The following is a 23,933-nucleotide window of genomic DNA, read 5'->3' on the forward strand; positions in this document are numbered from 1 at the left end:
CCCAAAGTCGTTCTGTCTGGGACCCACTTCCACTTCGTCTGGACCTAGGTGGCCCCTACTTATTCGATAGCTGGCATTCTTCCTTTACCTTAGGCTTAATAGCCAGTTGCTTCCTTCTCAGCACTGCCGTGCTGGGTGTGCAGTTTTTTTTTATTGTTTTTCAGTCTCCGATTTACTGTTTGTTTTATTGGGAATTAGCAAAAATGGACCAGGGAGGTGGCCAGGGTCCCAATCACAAAGGACCTTATGCCAAGGTGAGGAGTCTATATTCTCTCTATAAAGTTTTAGGTATATTTAAAAATTCCTGAAGGTAGACATCCCAGAAAAGGGTAGCAAAATAGGGCTAGAATAAGAGGAGAAACCAGATATGGTACTGTTGAAATCCTGCTAGTGAGTGAGTGTTTTTATCAAACTGTCAGAACAGTTATCCATTTTACTCACTTTGTCCAGCCTTACTTTGAAAGGGATTTAAGATACCATAGCCCACATTAAAAGATATTAAAAAACAAAAACTCAATTGAGTGATGTAAAAGATCAAATTGGCTTTGTTGAACAATTCATGAATCTGGAAGCATCCCATCTAGCAAATGGAAAGGAGCTCCATTGAGCTGCAGGACAAGAAAGGTTTTTAAAGGTAGAAGGGCGCCTGGGTAGCGCAGTGGGTTAAGGGTCCTATTCTTGGTTTGGGTTGAGGTCGTTATTGCAGGGTCCTGATCTCAGGCTCAGTGCTGAGTATGGAGTCCGCTTGGGTTTCTTTCTCCCCCTTCCTCTGCCAACCCCCCCACCATGTAAACAAATCTTTTTAAAAAATTGAAAATAAAGGCAGAAAATGGGGGTGCCTGGCTGGCTCAGTTGGTGGAGCACGCAACTTTTGACCTCAGGGTTGTAAGTTCAGCCCCACGTTGGGTGTAGAGATTACTTTAGAAAAAATAGGCAGAAAGGAATGGGGAAAAAAGGGAATTATTGGCAAAAAGTACACTATTATAGACAAAGTCATCCTCTTAGTGCTAACCAGGAATTCCGTGTTGAAGGTTTCTTTCTTGGGGTGCCTGTGTGGGTCAGCTGACTAAGCCTGGTACTCTTGATTTCAGCACAGCTCTTGATCTCAAGGTCTTGAAAAAAAAAAAAAAAAGGTTACTTTCCTGAGGTGGCTGAAACTGCAGTTAGGTTAGGTATGAAGTCTTGGTCTGCTGAAGTGAGGCCCTTAAAATAAGTGATTCTATTTGGGGCCTGTGGTTTTCAACAAAGGTAACCTATTATTTTTGAACTGGGTATAGTCTCTACTGGTAAGACAGACACAAATACTTATTTAGTACTATGTGTCATTCATTTTCAAATAGATTACCTCAATCTAATCCAAAGAATACTCTGCTCAAAAACTAGAGCTCTGTTCTTTAAAGGACTATTTCATTCTAAGGTTATAAATATAAAACTTTAAGTCTCTAGGATTATTCAATAAAGAGCAAGACAGCATTATCTGTTATACCGTGCAACAAGAAAAATACACATGCTACAAGAAAAATACATTCAGAATAATCCAGGGGCTTTAAAATTCCACTCCTGAGGGGCACCTGGGTAGCTTAGTTGGTTAAGCGTCTGCCTTAGGCTCAGGTCATGATTCCAGAGTCATGGGATCCAGTCCCACATAGGGCTCCCTGCTCAGCGGGGAGTCTGCTTTTCCTTCTGCCCTTCACCCTGCTCGTGTGCTCTCACTAATAAAATCTTTAAAAATAAGTAAATAAATAAAATTCCATTCTTGAGAATGGACATAATAGAGCTCTACATAATCTGGTTTAAGCTCACTGTCAACCAGCAGTTGCTTATAATATCCAGGACCTGCAATTTCTTTTTGTGAGGATATCAAATCTGGAAATTCTAAATTCCACAGTCAACATCTGTCCACCATTGTTTTATTATCTCGATTGTCAAAATAGTCTCTCACATATAACCCAAATCATGTTGAAAAATTAATCCCTTTTTTTTTTTAAAGATTTTATTTATGTGACACAGAGACAGCCAGCGAGAGAGAGGGAACACAGCAGGGGAGTGGGAGAGGAAGAAGCAGCCTCCCAGCAGAGGAGCCCGATGTGGGACTCTATCCCGGAACGCGAGATCACGCCCTGAGCCCAAGGCAGACACTTAACGACTGCTACCCAGGCGCCCCTAATCCCCTTTTTTTAGTCTTTAAGACTAAAGGATCAGCAACTTCATAAAGCTTCATGAAGCTATTACAGTCTATAAGGATCATGATAGGCTACAGGGAACATATATGTAAGTTGTATGTATGTATACAAATATTTAAATACACGATTATATTTAACATATACACTTTCCCTTCATATATATTAAGCAGAGTGCCTAATGCTTAATAATGAATGCAGTACTTATTGGCTTGAATTTACTCTCCAAAAGTAAATATCTGGGGATCTAAATGTCAAATACCAAAAATCCAATAAAGCCTGACAATTGAGGTTCCATGAGATCTAAATATAAAGTTTCATTATTTTTCTTGCATGCTGTTACTGATGGCCAATAACTAATCCAATGGCAAGCTCACTTCTGTGAGGCTGTCCAGACAAGAAAAAGAATCATGAATTGATTAACCATAAGGCATTTCTTCTCCCTCTCTAGGAGCAAGAAAGAACTAGCACAAGAGAAAAAAATGTGTTTCAATTCAAGTATGAAGTACTGAAATGGTTCTCAGCTTTTACAAAGAAATGTGAGCATTTATAAATGGATGGGTTATAATTTTTTTATTATGTAAATTTTTAACATGTATAGGAGAGTTAATAATGTAATGGAATTCTGTGTATCCACTAGCTGATTCAAGTTACCAATTTATCAGCCTAGCTCCATCACCATCTCTACCTAATACATCCACATTTTCACTCAATTATTCTGGTTGATGAGTATTATATTTTTTAGCATGATGAACTATATATACAGAACTAGACTTAAGGAAAATAAGAACTCTTTTGAGCTCTTAGGATGTGCTAGGCATCCTAAGAATCCAATTGAGGGGCGCCTGGGTGGCACAGCGGTTAAGCGTTTGCCTTCAGCTCAGGGCGTGATCCTGGCGTTGTGGGATCGAGCCCCACATCAGGCTCCTCTGCTATGAGCCTGCTTCTTCCTCTCCCACTCCCCCTGCTTGTGTTCCCTCTCTCGCTGGCTGTCTCTATCTCCGTCAAATAAATAAATAAAATCTTAAAAAAAAAAAAAAGAATCCAATTGAATTAAGCAGTTTGAACATTAGCTCATTTAATTTTCAATAACCTGTGAGGCAGGTACTGTTATTATTCCTTTGTTAAATACTAGGATATTAAGGTAGAGAAAGGTTAAGTAATTTATGTGGAGTCACATAGCTAGGAAATGACAGGGCTAGTATTCAACTTCAGATCTCTGGTTCCAGAGCCTGTATGCCTAACCACTATATTGCCCTATCTGAAAGTTATTAGAACCGTAAGAAATAATATTCAGATGTCAATGTAAACTGAGACAATTAAAGTTTTCCTTTTGACACAACACTCAGATATAAAAGAAAACGAACAAGATACAAATATGGGAATATGGTTTTATTAAAAAAAATTTATATGCTCCAAAACATTTTACTTGGAAATCTTCACTAGAAGTAAGAAAACAAAAAACAGTAAAGAACACTAGGATGAATACATAACACATACTTTAATTGTGGATACATTACATATATTTTAATATAATACTTCCAATAACATGTTATTTCATATTGTGTTAAAAATAATACAAGGAAGTGACACTAGAGAACTACAGAATCCTGGATTCTGTTGCAGTTAAGTTATCCTTATTAGAGCCAGAAATGGAGCCCTGGAAGATGGCAAGAGAAAAGTGACAAGCAGTCCAAAACTAGCATATCATCCAGTTGTGGGTTTTTAAAAATGCCATTAAAATAAATCTGAGAATACCTTTAGACAAGTTCCCACATTAATGAACATCATAGAATCCACAGTGGGAATGTAAAAGTGGGAATGTAATTTTATTGCAGGGTTTTAGCCATAATTCTCACTTCACTCTACTGTAAGTGAAGGAATGAGGGAAAGTCTTGTCATGATTTACACCATAATCAACATCAAACAATGCAAAGTAGCCAGAAACCCTATAAATGCCACAAAGCAGATAGGCCTTTAAGTTTCAAAGCCTACTTAACATAAAAAAAAAAAAAATTCCCACTGGGAAAGAACCACACAAATTTAAGGATTATGAAAAAATCTTTTAACAGAGTTTAAATTTTCATAACCATCAGAGAACTCAAAATATAGAGAAACCCCCAGTGTTAATAAACACAACAAGGCCTTTAGGTTATCACTCACTTATTAGTAAAGCCCACACTGGAGAAAACACCTTAAATGTAATCAAAGTAAACAGGTCTTAAGTAATGACTCATTCCTTAATTCTGTATCAGAACTTCCATAAGAAAGAAACTTTATGAATGTACTGAATGTGCAAGGCATTTAACCAAAGAGACAGAATTTGAAAACACTGATGCTAAAGTACATAGGTGCCTTTCCAACCACCATAAATGAAATAGCACTACTTTCCAGATTGTAACAAGCTCTTGACCCTGCTTTATTCCTTATAGTGCTAACCACTTAAAACGCTATAAATTTATTTTTAAAGATACGTTAACTTCCTCCACTAGAATATAAACTCCAAAAAATGGTGTTTTACAAAGCTATATCATCAATGCCAAAGATGCAACCTGGCATGTAGTAGGCACATAATAATTGTTGATGAGGGAATTATACTGCTTTCCTTATGTAGAGTATTTGTTATCTTGAAGATACTTCACTCTAAATGAAACAGAATTTACCTAGGCTTTAACACATACATTAAAAAAAATCTGTTGTTCCTTGCTTTGTAATACACAAGAGTAAAGAGCATTGTAACTGTTATGGTTGTGTGGGGGATGGAAAAGTACAAAAAACACCCAGTAGCACCCTCAGAACTATCCCAACCAGTGAGGGATCCAAGCAGTTCACAAGGGTCATGAAGGCAAAACAGAAGTTCCCATTTCTGAAAAGTTCCAAATCTATAATAATACTTTACTCCTCTGAGGAGTAATCCTTATTTGCCTTGTCAACCACTGGTATAGAGGGCATGGCAGTTTGGAATCCAGTAGCAGCAACCCTTTTGTGCAGAGTTTGGCACTTAAGAACCATGTCTCTTATCAATTAAAAAAAAAAATTACTAAGGGCCTACCATTCATTAAGCACAATGTATAAAGATAAAATTTTTTTTTAAAATATGGAGTTCACCAACTCATAAAGAACTATAAAGCAGTGTTACCTGTTTGATAACATGGGTGGGAAGATTAAGGGAGCAGAAGCAAAGGAACATCTAACTTTGAGTGGAAACGGCTGGAAAAAGCCTTAGGGACACAATATCACTGGAACTGAGTCCTAAAGGAAAAGTAGGTATTCACTTGGCCACAAAAAAGGGCAAAGCATTGTAGGCAGAAGTAATGAGATCTTCAAAAAGTACTGAGGGGAAAAACACACAGCATGTTGGGAAAGGAACCAAAGTACTTGCAATTGATCATGATGCTCCAAAAGGGGTAGGGTGGGGGAGGGTGGTCTGTGGTTCCTAAAACCGTACTAAAAATGATTTAAATCTTTATACTCAGAAAGCACAAAGGTATTTTTATAGTAAAACTTGTTAAAAAGCTATGTTAAATAAAAATCTTAGTTGTGTGAGTTTAAGCAAAGAGGGGCAGAGATAGGGAGAGATTTTCCTTGAACCAAGAGGCTCTATCAGAATGTTTATGTTTATCAAAAAGGAACCTGGGCTTTTAATGTTTGAGGAACACTGGACTAGAACATGATTACATAGGATGCATTGTAGAGTTAAAAACAGGGAAGGTAGACAGAAGGTAGATTATGGCATTCTTTGTTGTCCTGCACTATGAAAGATCAAAACAACCAATACATGAACCAAAAAAGATTTTAGATAAAAGACGAGGGTTAGTTATTTGGACATACTTAACTTAAAATTACTAAAATTATATAAGTGAAGACATTTAATAGGCAGTTAGAAAGAAGGCTCAGAGAGCAGAAGCTGAGATTCAAGTTGCAAGTGTAGAAGTCAACTTAACATTATAGGTGTCAGAAGCAGCCATGGCTATGAATGACATCACCTAAGAGTAAGTAAAAAGAGAGACAGAGAGCATGAGAGAGAAAGCAAGGAAAAGGGGGAGAGGAGGGATAAAGAGAAAAAGGATAGACCTCCAGGGTCTATCACCTAAAGGGTAGGCAGGAAGAAAAAAAGAAGCCCCAGGGGAAATGAGGAAAGGCAGAGATTAGCTTTCAACAGGGAGCAGGCAGCCTCTTTCCTTCTAAAAAATGGGGAAAATGATAGGGCAAAGCTGGGATACAGAAGTTTAAGTCCTCATAGTCTCAGTTTTCTGTAAGATAGGACCAAAAGTCATATGCTAAGGGAGGGGACAGAGGACTTCATGAGGAAAGTGAGAGGTTTAGATTAGCCACCATGGAAAAAGGAGAGGAACCACACCAGAAACAAACGATAGGCTTATACTGAAGGCTTTCTAAAGTTGAAGCTGAGATACTTACAGGGATTACACTTTGAAGGGCTACCTGTACTTCACATGGGATGCAGCATTCCAGAAAAGGTGGGTGACAGGATTAATTCAACTTTGAGACTTGCAGAATGGTTAGACTGAGGACAAGGGAACAATGGACTTGAAGGGACTGTGGAGAGCACTTCAGCTGAGGCTGGACAGGGAAGGAAGAAAATCTGAAAGGGGCTGATGGTTTAGGAGAAAGAGGAACAGTCAAGAGAAGGGGGCTGTGAAGAAGCTAAACAGAATAGAAATAAAGGAGAAAGAAAAATCAATAAAAATGAGGATGTGAAAAGCTGGAAAGATGTGAACTGCAATCAGTTACTGAAGTTTAACATTTCAGAACAAGAAACTCAGGATGATGATATTCATTCAAGGTGTTGCCATGGGAGTAAGTTCCTGGAATATGATGAAGTCACTGGTGCAGAAGTTAAGGATATCAGCAAGTTATTAGATCATTCCAAGATGACAACAGAAATTGAGGCAGACAGAAATACTGTAAGCAAGATAGCAAGTTAGTTTCTCTGGCCTTTATCACTCATCTCGACTATTAAAGACAAAAATATGAAAAGGTGCACTCTAAACACATATGACCTAACGATGGACTAACCTAACTTGGTTTCATCGTCATTACTCATTTGATAAACCATCTATTTTCTTTTAAAGAAAATAGGAAAAGCACTTGAAAATTTTTATATAATGCCCAAAAGAATAAAAATTGTAAATGTTACGAGTAATGGTAAAACGAAAAATGAAACATTTCTTTTGTGGCATCTTTAATTATTCATCTTATTCTGGAAATGGAGTCTAAAAACTAGTCATAATTTTTTATTTTGCCAATTTTTATATCCTTAGCATAAATCTAAAGCAATGAGGGGACTTGATTTTAATCTCTAAAGCACAGCAAACTTCCAAGACAGATTTAAAAATAATCTAAAGATATTTAAAATGGTCAATTTTATGTCACAATAAAAAAAACTAATAATAAAAAAAAAACTTGTAAAGCTAAACTTGAGTTCTACTTAGTATTAGTTATAGAATATCTGCAGTTCAGGCTGAGTTAGAATAACATACATGCCATCTTAGAAATTAAGAATTGTTCCTTCATAGATTTAAAAATATATAATGAAAGATGGCATTTAAAAATAGGTAACCACGCTGGATATCTTTATGTAGTGTAACATTCTTAAACACAGAGTCAATATGTCTTCTTTTCTGGAACTTTTCCATTTCATGGGTTGTTTTGTTTTCCTGTTTGAAAAGGAATAGATGAACTTACTGGTTAGTGTGATGCTGAAAGAAGTTTAATATTTGTTTTGCATTTGTTGTATTCCATTCTTGTTCTTTCAGGGGTCCTTCACACACAGATACATACTTTTTCAAAATTTTTTCTCCTACTTCTCGAAAATCCAAGGGTTCTTTTCGTGTCATGTAGCTTGCTCCAGAAACACCAGAATCCACTTCGTGATTTTCTGGCTGTTGATCTGCACAATGCTTCAATCCCCAGTAACACATTTCTCCACTGTACATCATAGCCAGCAAATGAATGTCACTAAATATTCCTGGGAAAATCATTTAGGTTGAGAAATTAGAATTTAAATGTTTAAAAAGAAACCCTGGCCATAATAAATTCCTTTTGTGTCATTAAGCATTTTTCCATCTCATTTAACAGTTACACTAGAAAAGCTAAATTATCATTAATATATTCCTCATGCAATTGGCATTTCTATCACTATTTTACCTATAAAAGAGGTCCATCACCCCCACCCTCCAAAAAACCAGAGTATTGTCAGAGAAATTTTTTTTAATAATTATTTAGGTCACTGTGTTCTTAGCTTTTTTGGGATTCTCTTTAAGACTTCTTTGAGAAGCTAATATAATCAATGGAACTTCTCCCAGAATATACACGTCAAATTCGCCATACAATTTCAGAGTATTCAGAGACTCCCTGAATCTCATCAATGAACACAACTTGTATTTTGGGGTATAGTCTAGGATCAGTGATACAGTTCCAGTCAAGTATTCTACATATCCTGTATTTATACAAGAGTCTACAGAAATTATCATACATAAGTATGACCCCAGGAGGCCATATAATTCTGAATTATCAAAGATGTTAAATTATATCCAAGATGCTTTATATTCCCAGAAAAAAGGAATACAATGTAGGATTGTCATCAAGAGTTAAAAAGCATTCTTATTATGAAATAAAGTAATTATAGAATTAAATATGGCATACTATGTATATTAATTTGGTGGACAGACATATAGATTTAGAATCAAAAGATCTGGGTATAAATTATTGACTACTATTTTGGGCAACTTTGAGCCTAAGTTTGCAAATCTGAAAAATGAAGATTCCATACAACCTCTTATTTTATGGAGTTGTCTTAAGGAATATATAAAGAGGGGTGCCTGGGTAGCTCAGCTTCTGCCTTTGGCTCAGGGCCTGATCCCAGGTTCCTGGGATCGAGCCCCGCATCGGGCTCCCTGCTCCGCGGGGAGCCTGCTTCTTCCTCTCCCACTCCCCCGACTTGTGTTCCCTCTCTTGCTGGCTATCTCTCTCTCTGTCAAATAAATAAATAAAAATCTTTAAAAAATAAAAAAAATTTTAAAAAATAAAAAATAAAAAAAGGAATATATAAAGAAAAATATATAAAAGTTTTAGAAACCATAAAACGCTATACATGATTATTTATATACTTCTCAAAGCCACTAGAATAAATAATTTCTTCTAACGTATGATTAGAAAAGTGTACCTCAAATCAATGGGTATCATAATCTCAGCTGCTCACCTAATATGGCTCATCAGAAATTACTATGATGGTACTAGTGATATAAAAATAGAAGAAAAATCCAACTTTCAAATCATAGTTTCTATTGTCTTGAATCTACCACAAACTTTTTACAGTCTCAGAATTAGTTGTTACAGTTATCCCCTTCACTTTACCTCAAATTCAATTCAGGTTCTGAGTACCACCAAAAGAACAGGTGTAGCAGGAGAGAGGACTCATTAAACCATCAATAAAAGAAACAGTCATTTAAAAGCAGAATCTGAGGCCTGCATTCATGAAAATGATAGGCTACACTACATTAATTATACTTTCTATGAATAAAACATTACATACATATTATATTATAGAAGTGTTATGTACTATGTTTTATAGAAGTATAAACATTATTGCTATAACATATAAATATTAATAAATATAATCATTTCTTTTCACTTTTTCTTTAGTTAATAGATCATAAACCTCAGATAAGCTGGTTACAGCATTAGATGTTATTCAGAATTATATTTTGTATTAGATATGGCATTTTGTTGAATGCATATCCTTTTTATTTTTGTGATCCTATATCTTGTCTAGTTGTTCCTAAAAAGAATGGTGGACGGGAATAAAAAGATAGAAACAAAAATGAAAGGAAGAATGAACTTTTAAGCAGGCTAGTGTTTTGGGAGGAGGAACAGAAGTATGTCCCACAAAGGGAAGCCACTTGGGAAGGGTGAGAGGAGTGTTTACCTAGGGGACATCTGGGATCCAATCTGTGCCCAAGTCTAGGCTTCATTCTTATATTAACAAGGAGTGACTGCTGAATAGGGACACAGATATCTGTGGGGAAATATTACTAGAGAGAATGAAAATGCTCAAGAGTGGTTCCAAAACCTACATTAGGATTACCTGGACACGCACATGTTGATTGTTGCACCCCAACTCCAGAGATTCAGATTCAAGTATGGGGTTGAGTCTGTGAATCTGCATTTATCACAAAGTCCTAGCACTTAGGGTGATGCTGCTGATCCAGAGACTATGCTAAACTACTGCAGTTAAGTATCAACAGAAGAGATGAACAATGTCAATTAAGCACTTTCTCCCTTTCAACTTCCCCACGGATTCCACTACTCTCTAGCTATAGTCTTTTTGCTGCTATGAACTTTGCTTGATATTTTTTCTCTTAATGCTCTACATGGTTGTCAATAAAATATTCCACTTTGCATTATGCAAGTCAGTGTACTTGGTGAAACATATGTGATAATGGGAGGTGCAGGTAGGGAGGGGAACAACCCATGAAGTGAGAATGAGGGCAGAAAGAGGACTTCCACACGGGAAAAAAAAAAGGGTGGAGGTGGCCAAACTGATATCCACTCCACTTGAAACAGTGATGTCTAAAATCTGGCTGCGTTGTAATATGGGAGCTTATTAAAAACAGATTCCTGGACTCCATATATTGAACTGACCGTGCAGGTGGTACACAGAAATCTGTTAATTTTTAACAAGCTACCCAGGCAATAAGTGATGCTAGTTCAGAGCTGGTCCTTTCAGGGATCTAGAATCCAGGTTCTAGGTTAAGCTGTAAGCCAAAATGCTGCTGAGAAGGCAGCAGGGGAGGTCCTCAATGGTATAAAAAAGGTCACAAACCAAGGGTGTGGAAAGCTCAATAGTACTTTGACTTAACCCACTTGACTCCAGGGTTATTCTGACAAGGCTATTTCTGTAAGGGCCCACAGAAGAATGAGGCTCAGAAATGACATAAAGAGGCTTACTGAAGACATTATTTGGTAATTTTTAAAAGCTGAAAATTTAATGGCATATATGTTCAGAGGACAACCAAATGATTATCTCACCTTGGAAGAAGAAGTAACAATCATACTAAGCAGACACTGCTTTGAGTTTTACCTAAAGTTGCGTAAATCATCATTAAGATCTGGCCACAAAAATATTTTGATAATTCATATAGAACTTTTTAAATTAATATTAAGGATAATTCAGAATTATGCTTCCCCCTCTCTAATGGGGTCTCATGAGTAATTCAGCCTATGAAAGATAGGCTTGCTGGCTTCTAATCTACATCTTGAGAGAGAAGAAGTAGGAAAGAGCAAACTGCTTTAGAAGAGAGCAAGAAGCTAACACCAGAAGAGGATCTAGCCCTGTGGCCAAAGTGCTAGGGAGCAGATGTGTTCTCTTTTCCTGGAAAGAAGATCTGTCCCTTTTGATTCTCCTGTTGAAGAAGCAGTGGAAGCTAGGGGCTAGTACAATCAAATTATGATTTAAAAGAAGACACCAGTACCACAAACATCCTAGAGAAAATTCCAGGCCATAAAAGTATCCTACCCTATGACTAGAAATGGAAGAATAAGGGAAATTGCTGATCTTGCTACCTTCTTTGGTTCTAAATAGGCTTTGGTGTCCATCCCTTTTTCGTTTCTATCAATCCATGTGGGTGGGTGAGATTTTAGAAAGGCCATTGTCAATGCAGCTAATCACTTTACTAGTTACCTGAAAGAAATAGTTCCTACAAATAAGTCAAAACACCCCACGTTTGTCAAAATATCATGCCCACTGGAATGGCATTTGGTATTGACAATTTTTAGGACAAGCTACTTGCCTGAATTAACTGAAAGTAATAACTTTCAGTAGCCAGTCAGTCACATGTTAATGACACTTAAATCATGCTGTTTTTTTTCTAAGCAATGTTTTCAAATAAAATGGAAAAGCCTACAGAAGCTAACAAAGAAAAATAATTAAGATATACTTATAAAATTGAACTATAGAATTTTCCCTAAGTTTTCTTTTTCTTCTCCATATTTAATTTCAGATGAAGTATAATTTCAAATTTTCAGATGAAGTATGAAAGAAAGTTTATGTATATAATCAAATGTCACTTGCCAGGTATGTGACCTTTAACAGGTCATGTGGCTTATCAGGACCTCAGTTCCTCCATTTATAAAAAGATGGTAAAAATAAGTGGTTCTTCCCTCCCACACCTCAGTCTAAAACCCAAATGATGCTCTATATCCAGTTCCTAATATTTTTAAGTGCATAGACATTTATGACAAGAACGAAGAGTTGCCACCTGATACTCGTTCTTCCCTTCTTTTCTCAGTTAAGAGACAACCTTATTTGGGATGGCAATGTATCAGGTGAAGGGCTATCCTGTACATCCCAGGTTCCCTTGTACCTGTATGAAATCATGTAATTAAATTCCTGCCAGTGAAATGTAGGTGGAAGTTTAAGTGTCAGAAACTTCTAAGGTTGCTCTTTTAGACTTGGCTGAAAGAAACATCCTTTTGCCATTCCTATAGACTGAAACATAGGTGAGATGAAAGGAGCTCCAAGAGCATCCTGAGACAGTGAGAATGCAGTGTCCTCAATGGGGATTCATGCTGCACAACTCTGGGAAGTACTATTTACATGGTAGTCTATATCAGGTGCCTCCCTCTGAGGCTGTAAGGCTGTACTTCTGAAGATGATAGAGGGAAAAGGTAGGAACCTGATGATGCCTTGGAGCCACCATCACCAGCTCCAGACCATTTTTACGTGAAAGAGCAACATGATACATAATTCTCCCAGAACTACTAGAAAGAGATTAGCAGTATTTTTCTGTATTACATGAGAAGATATTTAAAATTTTTAAAAGCCCTTTTATTATTTTTTGATATATAATGTAACTTGAAATTCATTTAAATCAGAGTTAAGTCTAATAAACTTCTTAAAATTTTTAAAAAACCTTTAAAACAGAAAACTTCAAAAAGAGATCACATTACCTTCACTCAGTAATTTAGCTGTGTCTAAGTCTTGGAAAGAAACTCCTTCATTTAACTGGAGAGGACACCGATAATTTAGCATCTGTAGCAAGTAACTGATTCCATCAATAAGGTACTAAATGAAAGTCAGAGCCAAAGAATTGCAAGTATTATATACAGGACTGTAGAAATTTCAAATGTTAATTTTTTCCCCATTCTTTACTCAAGAGAAAATTGGCTAATGTGTAGACATATCTTATGGTTATTATATTACAATGGTAAAAGGACCCACCATCCCCATAACTTTTATAAATGTAACCTTTCAAATGCTCCAAAAAGCAAAATTGTATGGGGGAAAAAATTAACCAAGAACACATGATTCAGTAATACACTTGTCAAAAATGTTATCAGAGGAAGAAAAGGACAAAGATAATAAAGATGAGTTCAATAACAATTTATTAAAATATGTATGCACTTATTATAATTTAGAAATACTATGATCAAGCTTTTATATCAAGTGTGACCTCTCACTTCCAGGCCCACATAAACTATGTGTACAATCAACTCAAGTTAAACTCCTAGTGATACTTAACACTAAGATTTACTGATTTGGTCAGAAGAGTCAAGATGAACCAGAGGGCTACCATGTTCTAGCAGGAGGGTCATAGTGGTTCTTTATGAGTGATCTGCTGACAGAGAGGGTTACAACCACGTTTGTTTTCTTCAGGCCAAAAATATGCTTCGAAATTAATACAGACTGTCTATCTTGTATTTTAAAAAATAAAAATTCGAAACTTAAAAAAAGCACGTAGAATTTACCAGTTTACAAAGGCTTTCACATGTTATCTTATTTAATCTTCACAATAATTCCAATTTGTTTAAGAATACATAGCTAGTAATGTAAACCCAGACTGTTGACTCCGCTACTATTGTAACTACACCAAGGACAGCTTTTTGAAATCTATAAACGTCAATGATCAAAAATGTATAAGGAATGCCCTTTTACCTTTTTAAGCAAACTGGATTTTCTTGTGAGCCACTCTCTTCTTTTGGTCAGAGAATGACAATACATATAAAGTAGGGCTCCCCGTCTCCAAGAGAGACATTCCAGGAGTTCATCCCCAAGCAAATCGCAGGGCTGAAAAAAACAAAGACATAGCTAAAAAAAGAAACCTTACATCTGTAAAAATCAAAATTAATTTCAAAATATTGAGCAATTCAAAATGCTTTCATTTCACAAAATTTGCCCTTTACTTAGCTTCGTATACATGAATGCCTTATTTTGAATCAGAAGTATAGAAATCTATTGCTACATGAAAATTAAAATAACTACTCCAATCTACAATTTTTTAGAAAATAATGTTTCAGTATTTTAGTAGCCAATTCTAAGATATCTAAAATATAAGTTTTTTATAATCTGATTAAAAAGATAACTTTTTCATTCAGTAAGTGGTGTGGGAAAACTGGACAGCTACATGCAAAAGAATGAAAATGGACTACTTTCTTACACCATAAACAAAAATAAACTCAAAATGGATTAAAGATATAAACGTAAGGCCTGAAACCATAAAACTCCTAGAAGAAAACAGAGGCAATAATTTCTTTGATATTGGCCTTAGCAACACTTTTCTAGGTATGTCTCCTGAGGCAAGGGAAACAAAAACAAAAATAAACTACTGAGACTACATCAAAATAAAAAGCTTCTGCACAGCAAAGGAAACCATCAGCAAAATGAAAATGCAACCTATTGAATGGGAGAAGATACGTGCAAATGATATATCCGATAAGGGGTTAACATCCAAAACACATAAAGAGCTTAACATCAAAAAACCCCAAATAATAGGATCAAAAAGTGAACAGAGGACCTGAATAGATATTTTTCAAAAGAAGACATACAGAGATGGCCAAAGGACACATGAAAAGATGCTCAACATCATTAATCATCAAGGAAATGCAAATCAAACAAGATACCACCTTGCACCTATCAGAATGGCTAGAATCAAAAAGACAAGAAATAGTAAGTGTTGGTAAGGATGTGGAGAAAAAGGAACCATCATACAGTGTAGGTGAGAATGTAAATTGGTGCAGCCACTGTAGAAAACAATATGGAGGTTCTTCAAAAAATTAAAAATAGAATTACCATATGATCCACTAGTGGATCCATAAGTGCATAATTCCACTAGTGGGTATATACCCCCCAAAAAAAATAATTTGAAAAAAAAACACACACCCCTATGTTTATTGCAGCATTATTTACAACAGCCAAGATATGGAAGCAACCCAAATGTCCATCAACAGATAAATGCATAAAGATGTGGTGTGTATATACAAAGGATTGTTATTCAGCCATAAAGAAGAATGAGATCTTGCCATTTGTGACAACATGGATAGACCTAGCCAGTATCATGCTAAGTGAAGTAAGTCAGACAGAGAAAGACAAACACCCTATGATTTCACTTACATGTGAAAATCTAAAAATCAAAACAAATGAATAAACAAACAAAAAGCAGAATCAGACTCATAAATACAGAGAACAAACTGAAGGTTGCCAGAGGGATGGGCAAAATGGGTGAAGGCTGAGTAGGGGCTTCCAGTTATGTAATCAGTTGAGTCACAGGGGGAAAAAGGTACAATGGTAATGTAATAGCCTTGTAAGATGTAGCTACACTTATGAACATAGAATAACCTACAGAGTTTTTGAATCACTAACTTGTACACTTGAAACTAATGTGACATTGTATGTCAACAATACTTCAATAAAAAATAATTTTAAAAAAGCATAACTTTTCAGAAATATGTTACTTGAAACAAGATCACACTTATTTGTACTATTGCTACAATAAAATAATGAAAATATATACAAAAACATTTTCAATAAATCAAGCTTTTGGTGGTGCCTAGGTGGCTCAATCCATTAAGTGTCTGCTTTGGCTCAGGTCATGATCCCAGGGTCCTAGGATGGAGCCCCCCATCAGGCTCCCTGCTCAGCAGGGAACCTGCTTGTCCCTTTTCCTCTGCCCCTCCACCCCCACGTGTGCACATGCTCTTTCTCTCTCTCTCAAATAAATAAATAAAATCTTCAAAAAAATGCTGCTTCCTGAATTAAGCTTCCTAAAATGAGGCCTTTGTGATTTCATTCTCTATCTCTATAAAAAAATCAATCAAACTTTTACTGTGTTACATCATAAACTCGGGATTATGTGTTTCCACAATTAGCATCCCCTGATAAACACATAGAGAAAAAAAAAATCAAGGTAAAGAGACCCAGCAGGCAGTTAGAGAATTATTTGCTTGAAAGAGTAACCAGGTCTAGAGACAAAAATCTTGGAATCATCTAAAGAGAGAGGACAGTAAAAAAGCATGTGAACAAGTTATGAAGCAAAGACAGAACAGAGATGATCAGAGGATTAAGAAGATATCCCTGGCAAGGGCCTATCTTTCCAGGATGGGGGAGAGGGGAGGTGCCTGGGAAAGAGCAAGGCTCTGAGACATGAAGAGGAGCATGCAGGACCTCAGAGGGATGGGGTGATCAATGGCAAGGAAGGCAGCAAATGTCCAGGGAGATGAGAACTGCAAAAAGGACAAAAGAGATGTGGTAATTAGATCACTAGGGACCTTCAAGAAAAAAGTACCTGCAAAAGTAAAGGGAACAAACAGCAAATATCTGTGTTTAGAAAATGATCAGACACCATTAATTTCACCACAATCCAATCATGCAAATATTCTGAAACATATATATGATACTTTAGTTATGATGTTGGTCTGAAGTGTTAAACTCTCATATATCCCTCCTTTAATCTTAATTTAAAACAGAGAAAAAGACACATTCCAGAGGAAAAACTACAGACTCTGAGGAACAATGCAGCAAGAATCAGCATCATTTCACTATAATTTATAGGAGTGCAAAACTTACTTTTGGATGCATATTATTTTCTTTAACTAAAATTTCTGGTTCTGAAAGAAAACTGATCAGCTCTTTTACTTTCTGTGAAGAGTCTTCAGGAAAATCTTCATCTACTAGTTTGTTCTCCTCAAAATATGTCATGTCCAAAATAGCCTGAAGTAAAAGAAAAAAAAAAAAAGGAGTATCCACAAAAACATGAATAATTCTTACAGTTAAGCTTACATATACAGATGCTTTATTAGACAGTTAAATCTTCCAGCACAATATTTCAATTTGAAAAGTAGGAAAAATGTCTAGAAAAATATAATCTGTATACGTAAAGAATCTGTAAATGTATAGAAAAATACAATCTGAGATGGACTTTATAGGAAACTTCTAAAATACTGAATTAATGATCTTGCTTCTCTCAAAAAAAGTAAATAAAATGGAGACTTTAGATAAGCTAATCACATAATTATGAAAAATATAATTATTAGGTTCTTTGCAATTTACACATATATACTTCTTCAACATTTTCTCAATGCTTGGTATATCAATTTAAGGTCAATACCTCTAGTTTTATATATTTAATCTTCAAAGGATTTGTTTCCTCAAATGCAGAACCAGCATTTGGGGGATATGTATCCTGCCACCCAATAAAGGCAGCATAGCACCAACATTACTAAATTTAAACACTAAATCCCCAGCATTCCTAAATACAAGATGCTCTGTTCAAGTACCTTAAAACTACCCAACCCTTTCTCTTTTTTTAATTTATTGAACTAAGACTAAGGAAATTGAGTTCTACCACTAATCACCTAACTAAACAAGGACAAGTCAATTTTCTTTTATTGGTAAAACGAAGAAATTGTTTTTCAAAGTTCCTTGCTTTGAGAATAAAATGAATTAACATATATGAAGCAAACAGAACACTAACTAGCATACAGGATTACTTAAGGGCTAAGCGTTCTTGTGCGGAAGGCCTAAGCCACGAAGGGCAAGATCATTATCCTATGGAGAATTACCTGTTGATTCAGAACCAAAATTAGGGTCCAAGGAGGCCTCAGGAATTTAGATCTGTATCTCTAGGTCTTTCATTTTATCTTTAGAGATAAATTAAAATGTTTAGGGGTGCCTGGCTGGCTCAGTCAGTAGAGCACGTGTCTCTTGATCTCAGGGTCCTGAGTTTAAAGCCCCATGTTGGACATGGAGCCTACTTAAAATAAAAATAATAAATAAATAAATAAAATGTTTAGAATTCTCCCATGTGAAAGACATGAAACAAGCACGGAGTCTTCCAAAGGGAAAGACAGCCAGGCAAATCTCTGTCAAGTAACAGCGGGCCCTTTGGGGTTTGTGAGTACAGTTGTTATGGGCTCATTCAACCATGATATCTGAAGGCAGAACCCAGTTTTATGTACTTCCTAACGGAAAGCAGAGTGCCAGGCACCTAAGTGCTATACTTGTGTACTTTGGAAGCTTATCTAAGTTTAGTTTTTATAACCACTTCATCATTATTATACCTTCACAATCATGTAAGGGCATATGAAGCACTCTGTCAACTATAAAGTGCTATAGGAATGTTACTTACATAATGAAATTATGTTTCTTAATGTCAACTTGCCTCATCAGTGTTTAAAACCAAGAAAACAGGTCTTGTCCATACAGTGACCTGAATTTGAAAGGAAAGTAAAAAAATGGGGGTGGGGACACAGAAAAATCTTACAGACCTACATGACAATAGCAGGAGAGTCACGTTGAGCATCCCAAGAAAAGACTTTCTGGGGAAAAAAAATAATTAGGGACTTCACAGAGACCTTCATTCCCTCTTAATAACCTTCAAGAACTTGGGAATTGCATGTATTAGTGTTTTACTTAATTTTATATAAAGGGAAGCAATTCTGTCATCCTCAAGATTTCTTTCCTTAACAGATTAGATAATAAATCTTACTTTTTTATATATTGCCTCAAAGTTTCAAGTCCATATGTTTTATATACACAGGTTTTTTTTGACGAAAATTAAACATTTTATTTTTATTTTAAAGTTTTTATTTTTAAATAATCTCTACACCCAACATGGTGCTCTAACTTACAACCCGGAGATGAAGAGCGGCATGCTCTACCGACTGAGTCAGCCAGGCGGCCCCTAAATCAAACACTTTAAATAGAGAATAAACCGGTTTTGCTACACCTAAACTTTGGAGTCAGTCATCTTATATAAGCAATTTTCTCCACAACATGTCAGAAACCACATCTTTTTTAGTACCTGTGTGTAAAGTTCTAGAAGATTTGATGGATTTGAACATTCTTTGTCTTCACCACACAGAAGTTTCAATTTTTCTAGAGCTGCAGAGGCCCGAATTAAAAAGTGATCTGTAAGAGATGAAAATATGAAGATTATTTCATATAGTTTCAAAGCATTGAACAAAAAAAGGTATATCTGAAATGATATTCTGTTACAGTTTTGAAGAAGCAGCATGGTAGTAATAATATTTTTTGTAAAACATGAAGTATATCATAATGCCTAATCCTTAACAAATTTATCATGGTAATTTATTCTGAAAAGCTAGACTAAACTTCCTAGGTTCAGTTACCATTTCTTAAATGCAATCTGTTTTATCATTTTCATAATGCTGCTTTTATGATGTTCACACACAATGTTTAAGTAATAAATTTAAAATTTTTATTGGAATAGTACAAACAATATACATAAATCTACAGAAAGAGCTTCCACTGAACTTATAATTTCATAAATGTATTTTCTAAAACATGATTAAATCAAATGTCTCATAAAATGTAAGCCCTTAGCAATTATAACTTTATTGTGTTTATGTACTTATGTATGTAAGCAGCTGTTACAATTAATTGAAATTACATAATTCACCTGCATATTTTATTCCTTTAAAAACCTAAAATGGAACAAATTACCTAATTCCTTCAAAGAAGGAACTGAGTATTCTAATACGTCCTCTAAAAAACAATTCACCCTCCCTCCTCTCTACATTGTCTAATTTCTCTCCTTTCTCTAATATCATATTCCCTTTGCTCCTATGGTTTCACTTTTTCTTATGGATTTTTCCTCCCTAACCTACAAAAGTGTCCATATCAAGGTGCTATCTATCTACCCTTCTGCATCATCTCACGTCAAATTTAGACATGCCCACCATCAAGACACCAAAGTCCTTGAGTTTGCCCCTCTGTGTGTCCCTTCTGAAATATATACCCTTTCCAACACTAGCAATGGACAGAAAATTTAATACTTGGCGCAGGCCCATCTGATCCAGCTTTAGCACTGACACAAAAGCTGTTCACTGTTGAAGTAAAGGCACCACCAACTTTAGTTATGTCTGCTGGTAATCATATGATGACCTCAAGTTTTCCTAGGTGAAGCTTAATCTGTATCTAAACCAGATTCTGATTGCTTTTAAAGTTTACTATTCATCTGAACTGAAAGCTACTTCTTTAGCACTGCTCTCCCTCCTCAGCCCAGAAGTACATCTACATAAACCAGAAAAGATTCTACTGTGAAGTGAAATTGTATGGGACATGGCACTCCTTATGTGCTTCTTTAGAAACTGAGTTGATATTTTCTTCTTAAACTGCAAGATTATTTTAAATGTAAAGACTTGCACTGAATTCAGTAAGCCATTGCTGAAGGAGTAGCTCACAAACTCTTAACTACAGGGGAGGGGGATAATGGCTCACATTTTAGCAAACTTTTATAAAATGCAATACTTTTACTAGAACCATTCAGTCAAAGAAACAACTGGCAAGGCAAAGACAAGTGATTCTTACATAATCCTGAAAAAAGTCCCTCTCATGGCATACTCCATATAGTAACCATATTGTTTGTACAATGAGAAATAAAAAACAAAAATTGACTTAGTAATAAAAAGAGCATTCTTAGATGGAATATGTGGCTGCATCTGATCTAATTTGAAGTAGAAAATAGGAACTATCAATCCCTACAACCGAACATAAATATATAGTTGTTACATTAAAGGGCACATTTTGGGGAGCCTGGGAGGCTCAGTCGTTAAGCGTCTGTCTTCGGCTCAGGGCATGATCCCGGCATTCTGGGATCCAGCCCCACATCAGGCTCCTCAGCTGGGAGCCTGCTTCTTCGTCTCCCACTCCCCCTGCTCGTGTTCCCTCTCTCGCTGGCTGTCTCTCTCCCTGTCAAATAAAAAAATAAACTCTTAAATGCCAAGTTCAGGCTGCCTGGGTGGCTCAGTTGATTTAAGTGTCTGCCTTTCGCTCAGGTCATGATCCCAGGGTCCTGGGATCAAGCCCACATCAGGTTCCATGCTCAGCCCGAAGTCTGCTTCTCCCTCTTCCTCTGCCCCTCTCCCTCCTCTCCTTCTCTCTCACTCTCTCTCTCAAATAAATAAAATCTTTAAAAAAAAAAAAAAAAGAATGCCCAGTTCAGTTCAAACATGAAACCATGTTTTAATTAAACTTCATAAAGTAAGAAAATCTTGCTATTAATACTGATTAATAGCTCATAACATGGATCACTATCATTTCAATTTTAGTAAATTTTCACAACTTTAAAGTCTCCCAACAAGGAGTGCCTGGCTGGTTCAGTCGGTACAGCATGCGACTCTTGATCCTGCAGTTGGCAGGCTCGAGCCCAATGTTTTGTGTAGAGATTACTTAAAAATAAAATCTTTAAAAATAAATAAAGTCTCCCAACAGAAATATATAGCACTTTACTTTTACTTCCACCCCTCATTCTAGTCTGTTTAAAGAACTCTTCCACGGGAAAATGAGACTGGCTTTCCGGTTCAGTGATAAATGAAAAAACACTCTTTGATCTCTTTAGGCTGGTTTAAATGGAGCTGGGGTGGGGTAGAGATCACTGTATAGCTTATTTACAGGTAACCTGGATACACTTCCAGGTAACAGCCACTACAGTCCATAAACTATTCACCTGAATCCTGGGATTTGCTTACCACACCCTGAAAAAGAAATCAGCTTCAGGGTGATGGGTGGGTTTTGAAGAACATACTCCTAAGAAAAGATAATCCAGCAAATAACCTCCACTGGAACTTGAGCCATTTCATTGTGGACCCTCTTCAGTAAATTCACCAACAATCATCTTGCAAAATGTTTCACTACTATTTTTCTGTAAGTCGGATGACGATGAGTCAATCCACAACAATTTAAAAACCTATCTGTAATAAAGGCTCAAAACTCAAAAAGAAAATAATGTAGAAGGGCGCCTGTGTGGCTCAGTCCTTAAGCGTCTGCCTTCGGGCCAGGTTATGATCCCAGTTCTGGGATGGAGCCCCGCATTGGGCTCCCTGCTCAGTGGGAAGCCTGCTTCTCTCTCCCACTCCCCCTGCTTGTGTTCCCTCTCTCGCTACCTCTCTCTCTGTCAAATAAAATCTTGAAAAGAAGAGAAGAGAAGAGAAGAGAAGAGAAGAGAAGAGAAGAGAAGAGAAGAGAAGAGAAGAGAAGAATGTAGAGCCTATAAGAAGCTAAAATGTAATAAAAGAGAATTGGACTTAAAACTAAAAGTCGAGGTAAATAAATAAAAGTCTAGGTAATTCTCTAAGCCAGTCTGTCCCAAGGAAACCACTTAGACATTTCCAAACAAGTGTTCTAATACTAACAGTCCTTGTAAGAATCGAGGTGACGTATATGAAAGAATCATCCAAACTATAGCAATGTAAAGCTCTTCTGTAGAATACAATTTACAGTGGGTTTAGAATCCAAAACAGAAGACGAAAATTTATAACGCAGCAATGAAAACGTGTAACTGTTATACATGCCTAGCTATCTTTACTGCACCCAAAACAATCATTACTTGTGTACTGTCAGCTTCAACCACTCATTTAAACTTTTGTACTTTTATCCAAATTTTAACCTTTTCCCAGTCGTAATCAACATAAAGACGAGAAACGGATTTGACTGAGATGTAAGCGGTTTTCACAGGTTATGAAAAATGCAGTTTCAACGCAAATGCCCTGGCACAAGGCAACGTAAGTTCAGGGAGGTGGACAACCAATCTTGCAGCGAAGGTCAGAAGCGCAACACCTTGGGTAGCTCTGGTCTGGGCGCTATACGGACCACAGGCCGAAGCCTCCAGCTCCTACTGCCTTAAAATGCCAGCTTTGAACCGGCCAGCCCGCCCGCCCCCCTCTCCTCCGCTCCCTCACCGTCTTCGCCGGCGGCTTCACTAAGCTGCTGTATGTGGGCCTGAGCCAGGTCCCCGAGCTCTTCCACTCGCCTCACCACACTGGAACCTGCGGCCGCCATGGCCACAACGGGCGGGCGCGCCCCAGCCACGTGACTGCGCCGGCCCGCGGTCACCTGATCCCCCTGCGCATGCGGGGCGTGAGGGCGGAGCTCGCCTGGTTGGTGGGAGGGAACCTCAGCTCCGTGAGAGGGCTTGCATAGGCTGGTAAAGGTGGTTACTGTTTATTTTCTTCCTCTCTGACTTCCCCTCCCTCCATAATCCGGAGCGACAGAGATACTTCAGGGGCCTGCATGACGTCAGGGCACGCCTCTCTCCCGCCCCCTCCTCTAAACCAATTGAAAGATGTCCACGCCCTCAAGTTGGTCCAATGGGAAGCCAGCTTTCTCCGCGGGGCGCTGGGAGGAGAGGTGGATGCGACTGGCTGATGGTGGTTGGCTGGCTGACCTCGCTGTTGGGTCTCTGGCCCGCGCTGCAGCTGTAATCAGCGGGGCAGATGGAAACGTCTAGAAGTAGGATTGTCCCCTTCTGGCCTTGTAGTGAGGGCCTTGCCTAAAATAAAATGATTATAACCTCCTGGTCAGAAATGGAAAGCCTGACAGCCCCCTTCCAGCACATATAAGTCTTCAAGAGGTTATTGTGTGTCTGGGTGGGGAGCTCCAAACACTAGTGGGCGTTCCTAGTCTACGCTTTTCCAAATCTTAATTTTAGCACCTGG

The 23,933-nt window shown here is 37.1% G+C and overlaps 1 protein-coding gene across 2 annotated transcripts; it reads right to left on the reverse strand.

The window, feature by feature from the left end:
* Window positions 1-7,366: 7,366 nt before the first annotated feature.
* Window positions 7,367-23,480, reverse strand: C3H5orf51 (chromosome 3 C5orf51 homolog). Of its 2 annotated transcripts, XM_034656964.1 has the most exons (7): window positions 23,178-23,480; window positions 19,280-19,386; window positions 17,044-17,187; window positions 14,137-14,268; window positions 13,152-13,266; window positions 7,983-8,169; window positions 7,367-7,858 (listed from the first exon to the last, which is right to left on the reverse strand). In XM_034656964.1, exons 1-7 carry the CDS (start codon window positions 23,275-23,277, stop codon window positions 7,747-7,749), a joined length of 897 nt encoding a protein of 298 aa, XP_034512855.1. In that variant the 5' UTR covers window positions 23,278-23,480; the 3' UTR covers window positions 7,367-7,746. The 2 variants fall into 2 exon arrangements, with proteins under 2 accessions (XP_034512855.1, XP_011234868.1); XM_011236566.3 differs by having other exon boundaries at window positions 7,367-8,169; window positions 23,178-23,478.
* Window positions 23,481-23,933: the final 453 nt, after the last annotated feature.

Source organism: Ailuropoda melanoleuca, chromosome 3 (genome assembly GCF_002007445.2).
Source record: "Ailuropoda melanoleuca isolate Jingjing chromosome 3, ASM200744v2, whole genome shotgun sequence".
Classification (NCBI taxonomy): Eukaryota; Metazoa; Chordata; class Mammalia; order Carnivora; family Ursidae; genus Ailuropoda; species Ailuropoda melanoleuca.

What these genes read in the sequence shown, in the direction of transcription:
- C3H5orf51 (XM_034656964.1), bottom strand. Translation starts at nt 23,277, where the DNA reads ATGGCGGCCGCAGGTTCCAGTGTGGTGAGGCGAGTGGAAGAGCTCGGG. An exon ending in TTCTAGAACTTTACACACAG is followed by an intron (nt 17,188 to 19,279) that starts GTACTAAAAAAG and finishes CTTTTACTTCAG; the next exon opens with GCTATTTTGGACATGACATA. An exon ending in GGAGAAAAAATTTTGAAAAA is followed by an intron (nt 7,859 to 7,982) that starts GTATGTATCTGT and finishes CTTTTCAAACAG; the next exon opens with GAAAACAAAACAACCCATGA.